At 35.1% G+C, this 8,543-nt stretch overlaps 1 protein-coding gene across 1 annotated transcript in view; it reads right to left on the bottom strand.

The window, feature by feature from the left end:
- Positions 1–2,516: 2,516 nt before the first annotated feature.
- LOC137400742 (G-protein coupled receptor 83-like) overlaps positions 2,517–8,543 on the bottom strand; it is an 18,652-nt gene continuing 12,625 nt past the window's right edge. Inside the window, exons 2-5 of the mRNA XM_068087077.1 lie at positions 8,495–8,543; positions 4,653–4,811; positions 2,868–2,950; positions 2,517–2,581 (exon numbers count right to left, since the gene is read on the bottom strand). The exon at positions 8,495–8,543 is cut by the window's right edge and continues 148 nt beyond it. Of these exons, the coding sequence (XP_067943178.1) occupies positions 2,517–2,581; positions 2,868–2,950; positions 4,653–4,811; positions 8,495–8,543 (356 nt within the window). The remainder of the gene's footprint in view (positions 2,582–2,867; positions 2,951–4,652; positions 4,812–8,494) is intronic.

The raw sequence follows: 8,543 nt of genomic DNA, 5'->3' as shown, positions 1-8,543 counted from the left end.
AGTTAAGCTTATGATATGTGCCTAGGCATGAAAACCATGCAGGATAAATGTACCAGCATACACACAAAATTTTTCTTTACACGTATACTGTTTGTTTGCCATACCTATAAATGTGTTTGTTGCGGTTTTTCTATTTATAAACTTTGTATTGTTTTTTTTCGTAGTTATACATGAATTACGTGTTTGGCATATTTATATATCTGTTGCATTATCTAATCAAAGACATATTACATGTTTGCAGGTGTTTTGATCATGTTTGGTATCAGCCTAACCACACACACATCCAACATTTTTAATAAGCTACTCATTCTATTGCATATATCTTATTTAATATCAAATTTGCGTGCGTTTATTTCCACAAAAATAACATTCTATTTTTATATTATCAATAGCTACAAAAATATACATCTGACAGTGGCTTAAACAAAAATTCGGAAAGCACCGAAGCAGAAGCAATGAATAGTTTGTAGAAATAAATTAACTTTCATCTAAGAGTCTCTATTCACCTCAAACATATGAATATATAGCGAATGATGAGAGAGTCAAACACCGTCTTCCGCATACTAAGCAATTTGAAACTAGCCCTTCACCAAAGTCTTCTCGCTAGAGTGAGTATTCGACTTCAAAGTTGTTTATCAACATAAGATACCAGTTAGAGAGCGGAGACAATAGACCATATTCAGAAGAAAAAATAGGAAAAACATTCATGATATACCTAGATCTTTATGTAAGCTTTAATATAAAATGAACAGCAATTAGCAGCTGAAAGTATAAATAATAAATAACACGATAAAGTAAAATGAGTTTCGTGAAGGGCTCATCATGATGTAATAATTAATAAATCTAATAAATAGGTTATCATTTTTCTTTTGAAATAAAATTTCGGTTTTTTTCATAATATCAAATCTGCGCACATGATATCATTATATGTTTATAACCAGATTCTCGCATCCTTCTCTGTAAGAGGTGATATTTTTTCATCGATGGGTTGAGTTAAAAGTAGATGGTTTGCTATTGACTGAAGGAAACAGCGGTTGGAGTTTTTAATTAGACACAGATAATTAGCTCGCCGAAATGAAACCCATCAGTTACATTTAAAGTTCAGATGCTAATCAATAATATTATATTTAGATGGTACTAAGGCTAGCATACTTGCCAATGTTAGCATGAAACTCTATCAAGTAAGTAATCTCAGTTTGGCACTTGACCCGAACGTAAAACAGTTTTTTAAGAGTGAAGAAAATATTTCATCGTGTTTGTAATTGAACAATCCAGGAATACCTCAGACCCAATTATGGTGACATTAAAAGTATTTAGTGGCATTAAGCGAGCAAAGATTATTTCATCAAAGTTGTGCTTGGTGACTTGGTGACTTGGAGATGTAAGTTGGTGTAAACAGAGTGACTAATACTGATAACATGATAAACAGTGCGTATTCCAGCCTTACGAGATGATGACCTCCTTATGTAGGTTGCTGTTACTCTCAGATGTTAGCAGATGGAGTTGCACTTCTTCAGTTGCAGTTGATCTTATTTTTTCAGATTCTGTGGATAAAAAATAGAAATTATTTTGCCATGGCCAACATTAGTACATGTATTTCAATATTATTTGCTTTGAAGTATTCTTAGCAAAGTGAAGTAATTGAAATGCACCTGGGATGAGCGTGGTGCGTCTCAACTAAAAGAGGTAAGTATCAACTAAAAGGGGTAAGTCTCAAATAAAGGAGGTGCGTCTCGACTGAAAGAATTGGGTATCAACTAAAAGGGGTAAGTCTTAACTAAAAGGGATAGGTCTCAACTAAAGGAGGTGCATCTCAACTAAAAGGGGTAGGTATCAACTAAGAGAGGGAGCCTCCATCAACAATAGTAACTTATATTGATATGGTTGTTGCTCTGACAACTCCTTGCTGTCAGTCCTGTCATAGTGTGGCAGAAACACTGACATGATCACCAGCTCAAAAGTGAGATGCGTGTGCGCAGGCATTGAAATGATTTTATCATTAATTAAGCCAACTATTCATTGACCTAGTTGTTTGACAGAAACTTATTAGAGGCCAAAGTTTGTTGAATCTTATAGCCACAGCCCATATGATCATTTAGCCACAGCCCATAACCAAAACTTGATCATATAATAGCCACTGCCCATAACCAAAACTTGATCATATAATAGCCACTGCCCATAACCAAAACTTGATCATATAGCCACTGCCCATAACCAATATTATCTGAAGGATATTTCAAGCTTAACCTTGCAAAAATGCAACTTTGCGCTACTCGTTAGTTGGATGATGGCAATTCACCAGGTTGAACTCTTCAAGTCAGCTCCATGACATCTTTTTCACAGTAGAATTTTCACGGCTGGTGGAATGGGTTACAGAATTCTGAAATTGAGCGTTTGACAAAATTGACAGGATTAACAATTTCACTTTTATTGCATCGAATCAATCACAGGATTCTTGATCTTTTATGGCAATATGTCTAGTCATGGCTGTATTGTGATACAGCAAATTTTAGTGATCAAATTTGTGTCATGGACGGTGGCTTGAGGATAAGGGATACTATGCTTCGGCTATTAACAAACTCTTAAACAGAGTTGAAAAAGATCTCGATGTTGCTAGTTAGTCGTAAAATGAATGTAAATAAGTCATTTTGAACGCATAACGCTTGTTACCTCAAATGAAGGCAAGTCAGTTTGTGTAGATACAGTTTGTGCCTTCGCATGAATCTAGGTCAGGTCATGCAAATACAATTTGCTACTTCGAATGATATTACCCAGGATAATTCTTTTAGATACAACTTTTTCCTCAAACAAGATTAGGTCGGATCATAAAGATACAACTTGCCTATTAGTGTTAAAAATAGACTGACCTGTGAGCGACTTTTGATTAGATCTAAGTTTCCATTTGTGGTAGACATCGTGAAAGGTACGAAGGGTTGTCAGAAAGTTCTTTCTAAAAATGTTAGTTTAAGATTATATTTATGTTATACTGATATAATATTTCTGCTTGTTGAGGTGGTAAATAATTGTTGCTAACTAGGTTTGACTACAGAAGATGTCACTGCATCTGATATTTACCAATGCTGACAGTGGCAGAAGCCACTATATCTGATGCTAACAAGTGTTGACTGCGGCTTTTAACCTGAGGTTAACGGCAAAAAGGTGGTGAATGTCAAAATCAAATTTTGTAAAAATCAGGAATGATGAAACCATTTTTTTACATTTGTTAACTATCATCTTTGAGGCCAAGTTATCAATAGAATTTAGGATTAATGACAGGTAATAATAATCTATATACATGTCTATATAAAGCTCCGTGTTTGTGATTTGTCATTCGTGTGTCCAGTTGTATCGATATAGTTTTAAGGAATTAAAAATCCCTTTAGCACTGGATTGGAACTCTGAACATCCAGGTCTGCAGGCAGATGTTCTATTCACTTGACCAAATACCTATATTGCTATACATGGAATAATTGTGGTCATACTCATTTCATCCCATAGAATATGCACACTTGAATGGCTTACAAAGATACCATAAGTTGCTACTTGCAGCTTGAAGATGATGATTGCAAGAAAGATCATGACGTGTAACGTAACGCATAATGCATAACGATTGCGAGCTAGCTTCATGACTCTTACGCCTGGTTTCCATATGACAGCGCAAGGTGTGCAACAAGGTGCTCGACGTCATACGTAAGCCAGCCATTGCTACATAATGCCAACAATATTACCTGCCATTGTTTATTAACTGTTTTTTAACACTCTTGCAAAACCGAGCACTCAGCTACTGCAATTAGTATAATTAAAAAAAAACATTATTAAGGAAGTTTGAGACAAAAAATTATTTAAGTTAAATTCAAGAAACAGGAATCTAAATTGATAAAAAAGTTATTCCTTTCTTCTCTAAGTTCAGAATATTTAAATTGAATTGTAGTTATAATTATTATTAGTTGTTTTAATAATTAATAATAAATGTAGTTGCACCTTTCTGATATATTCTTTTCAATTATAATTAATTATTAAATTAATTATAATTGAAGAGAAATATTATTAAGGAAGTGTATCATGGAGGCATGGTTCTGTGAGACTGAACTCTTTCTCTAAAATTGTGCAGTACTAAGGTTCATGCTACTAACTTTCATGCTTCCAACTATAAGACCGGCCATACTATAAGAGGTTGGCTGTCAATAAGCCATGTCCAAAGTTTGCAATCAAATTTTAGAATCAAATCACATGATCAAATCACATGATCAAATCACATGATCAAATCACAGGATCAACTCACAGGATCAAATCACAGGATCAAATCACATTAGCAAATCGCATGATCACATCACATGATCAAATCATATGATCAAATCACATGATCAAATCACATAACTAAGTCACATAATCAAATCAAATGCTTCAATTACATGATCAAATCATATCAAATCACATGATCAAATCACAAAACTAAGTCACATAATCAAATCACATGATCCAATTACATGATCAAATCATATCAAGTCACGTGATCAAATCACATGATCAAATCACGTGATCAACTCACATGATAAAGTCCCAGGATCAAATCACATTGTCAATTGACATGGTCAAATCATATGGTCAAATCGCATGTCACTGTAAGCTATGAAAAGGAGTTAGATACCTACCTGTACTGCTTGTTAATGAGGCAGTAGAGAAAAACGTTTGCTGACTGGTTGATAAGTAGGAAGAGTGTAGAGATCATAGAGAAAAGTTGGTTGGGGAAGAGTGACTCATGGGTGATCCTCTTCGCTACCTCAAATTCTCTCAGCAAAACGTAGGACATTCTGTAAACATAAATAGTCAGAGGTCTTTCTGGATAGTATGTCTTGGCAGTTGTGGTAGTTTTCTGAAGTAGGTAAATCGATAGCTGTAAGCAGGAAAAATCAGTAAATGAAAAATTGGCCGTATTCACAGAGAAACAGGTTAAATGACTAAAAGAGAAATGAACAGATAGACGATATGATAACTAAAAGGATGAATGGATATTTATATGCGCAAGCGAATATATAAGCTGAATAAACAGATAGATTGATAAATAAATAGAAGAATAAGATAAGCAAGAAAACTGAAAAAAGCAAAAAGTCTTAATGTTATTCATGACCACATCAAAATGTTTAAGATGGTACATAGTACCAACTACTACTATAAGTGTAGGAAGACACATAGTACCAACTACTACTATAAGTGTAGGAAGACACATAGTGTCAAGTACTACTATAAGTGTAGGAAGACACATAGTGTCAAGTACTACTATAAGTGTAGGAGGGTACATAGTATCAAGTACTACTATAAGTGTAGGAGGGTACATAGTATCAAGTACTACTATAAGTGTAGGAGGGTACATAGTATCAAGTACTACTATAGGTGTAGGAGGGTACATGGTACCAAGTACTACTATAAGTGTAGGAGGGTACATAGTACCAAGTACTACTATAAGTTTAGGAGAGTACATAGTACCAGGTACTACTATAAGTGTAGGAAGACACATAGTGCCAAGTACTACTATAAGTGTAGGAGGGTACATAGTATCAAGTACTACTATAAGTGTAGGAGGGTACATAGTATCAAGTACTACTATAAGTGTAGGAGGGTACATAGTATCAAGTACTACTATAGGTGTAGGAGGGTACATGGTACCAAGTACTACTATAAGTGTAGGAGGGTACATAGTACCAAGTACTACTATAAGTTTAGGAGAGTACATAGTACCAGGTACTACTATAAGTGTACAAGGGTACATAGTAGGCTACCAAGTACTACTATAAGTTACTGTGTGAGGTTAGACAAATCCTTTTATCATATGTTATTAGTTCTCAAAAGTTTATTTACTTTTTACCAGTTATTTATCAACTCAGTTTAAGATACACATGGCAAAAACATTAAAAGTTCGAATTTTATTTTATTTTAAGGCGAATATCATTTTACTCTCATTTTTTAAACTGTAGTCTTAATCTCTCATTTTGTACCTGAACAGCATAGCTGATCATAGTAATGATGCTGTGGTTATTATGTAGAAATACCTGAACAGCATAGCTGATCGTAGTAATGATGCTGTGGTTATTATGTAGAAATACCTGAACAGCATAGCTGATCGTAGTAATGATGCTGTGGTTATTATGTAGAAATACCTGAACAGCATAGCTGATCATAGTAATGATGCTGTGGTTATCATGTAAAAATACCTGAACAACATAGCTGATCGTAGTAATGATGCTGTGGTTATTATGTAGAAATACCTGAACAGCATAGCTGATCATAGTAATGATGCTGTGGTTATTATGTAGAAATACCTGAACAGCATAGCTGATCGTAGTAATGATGCTGTGGTTATTATGTAGAAATACCTGAACAGCATAGCTGATCGTAGTAATGATGCTGTGGTTATTATGTAGAAATACCTGAACAGCATAGCTGATCATAGTAATGATGCTGTGGTTATCATGTAAAAATACCTGAACAGCATAGCTGATCGTAGTAATGATGCTGTGGTTATTATGTAGAAATACCTGAACAGCATAGCTGATCGTAGTAATGATGCTGTGGTTATCATGTAAAAATACCTGAACAGCATAGCTGATCGTAGTAATGATGCTGTGGTTATTATGTAGAAATACCTGAACAGCATAGCTGATCGTAGTAATGATGCTGTGGTTATCATGTAAAAATACCTGAACAGCATAGCTGATCATAGTAATGATGCTGTGATTATTATGTAGAAATACATTTTATTTTCTGCCAAGACCAGTCTGTTCTGTTGATGTGGCAACAACACGCCTGCTATCATCTTGCTCGCTGTCTTTACTTTTCTAGCTATGAAGCTATTTATGCATACATTGGCTAAGTTTATGCATTGCTGTTCACAGTTGTAAAGGAATCATTTGATTACATCAGAGGATAATTATCTGCAGTTTCAATAACATAAACAGACCCCAACCAGTTTCTTTAATAAGCCTTACACTGTTTTTAGGGAATGATTTGTCCGTTGCTTGAAACAAATGCTCGGTGCATGCCAAATTCCGATGCTTTTTTGAACAAAGCCATAGCGTTAATTGGACTATTTCCAACAAAATCATCTTCTCCATTTCTGATTGCCATAAGTATATGTGTGGGTTACATACAAAAAAATTGTTGTAATGAAGTTTCAGTTATACAACTGAGTTATCTAAAATATATCATCCACATTTTGTGCAATCTTTTTTGGTGAGTGGTGCTATCCATATGCATGAACCCAAAGAACTTTGCTTGTGATTCAACTTGAATACACCAATAAGTTTATTAAATTGATGGAGTTACAATATTTTTGGCTTACCATTTATTTTATTACAAAAATCTGCTACATTTTACTTAGTCAAGTTAGTGAGAGCTCAGCAGGGGTACGAAATGCGCTTCTGTATTAAGCATTATCTTGGTGTTTTTAACATAAACTATATTGTTGCATCTAAAACGTTTCGCTTTATAAACTCGAGTCAGGCATCTGAGGTGTTTGTTCGTGCCAGGGAATGATGAGCGTGTTGGCACTTTTAGTTGGAAGGTTTGGCAGAAGCTAAAGTGGTTTTTACGCGTAATAAATTAGCAAGTTATCCTTTGCAGTCATCTGTAACCATTGCTAGAGTTATGAGAAGAATCACATGAGAATTTGGCGCTTACAAAAACTTTCTTGCTCATTTGTCCTTGACAGAGATATTGTCAAGCCTTAGTACTAGACATTGATTTAGTATGCAGTTTGCCTCATTTGCCTTGTAACTGTAGAGCCTGATAAAAACATATGCAACAGCGTAGGTTCCTTTATTCAGTTGCCCATTGGCAGAGCGAGCACGACTGAGTTTCTCCTTAGTTATTATAGCCTACTGGTATAATGGGCTGTGTGGGTTGTACGGGTCGTACTGATTATACTGGACTATTTGCTGCTTATATTTTTGTAATTTTTAAATATTCGATAATACTGCAAAACTATTGCAGTACTGAAGGCAGATCTTCTTAGATCTTTGTATTTGTATTTAGTGTATTTTAAAAGATGCTAGAAAGTCGCATTCTTTGAACATGCATAAACAATTCACCCTAAAATATGACATTTAGACATGGGTAGGCAACTTTTGTGAAAGGTAGTGGTATGCGAACAAACATGCATATGTGACCAATCGCGCAATAAAAAATTAAGTGGACATGGATACAAAACTCACAGTGGAATGTATCAGTATGTGAGCATGGGTAGCCAACTTACTGTGAAATGTACCAATATGTGAGCCTGGGCAGACAACTTACTCTGGAATGTAGCGGTATGTAAGCAAGGGTGCACAACTTACTGTGAAGTGTTACAATATGTGAGCATGGGCAGACAACTTACTGTGAAATGTAATAATATGTGAGCATGGGTGCACGGCTTACTGTGAAAAGTAGCGGTATGTGAGCAAGAGTGAACAACTTACTGCGGAATGTAACAATATGTGAGCAAGGGTGGACAACTTACTGCGGAATGTAACAAATTATGAAGAGAACAACGATGGCTACCAACATGA

Source organism: Watersipora subatra, chromosome 7 (assembly GCF_963576615.1).
Source record: "Watersipora subatra chromosome 7, tzWatSuba1.1, whole genome shotgun sequence".
Taxonomy (NCBI): Eukaryota; Metazoa; Bryozoa; class Gymnolaemata; order Cheilostomatida; family Watersiporidae; genus Watersipora; species Watersipora subatra.
Note: the sequence above shows the minus strand (reverse complement) of the source record. Positions and strands in the feature narration are given on the sequence as shown.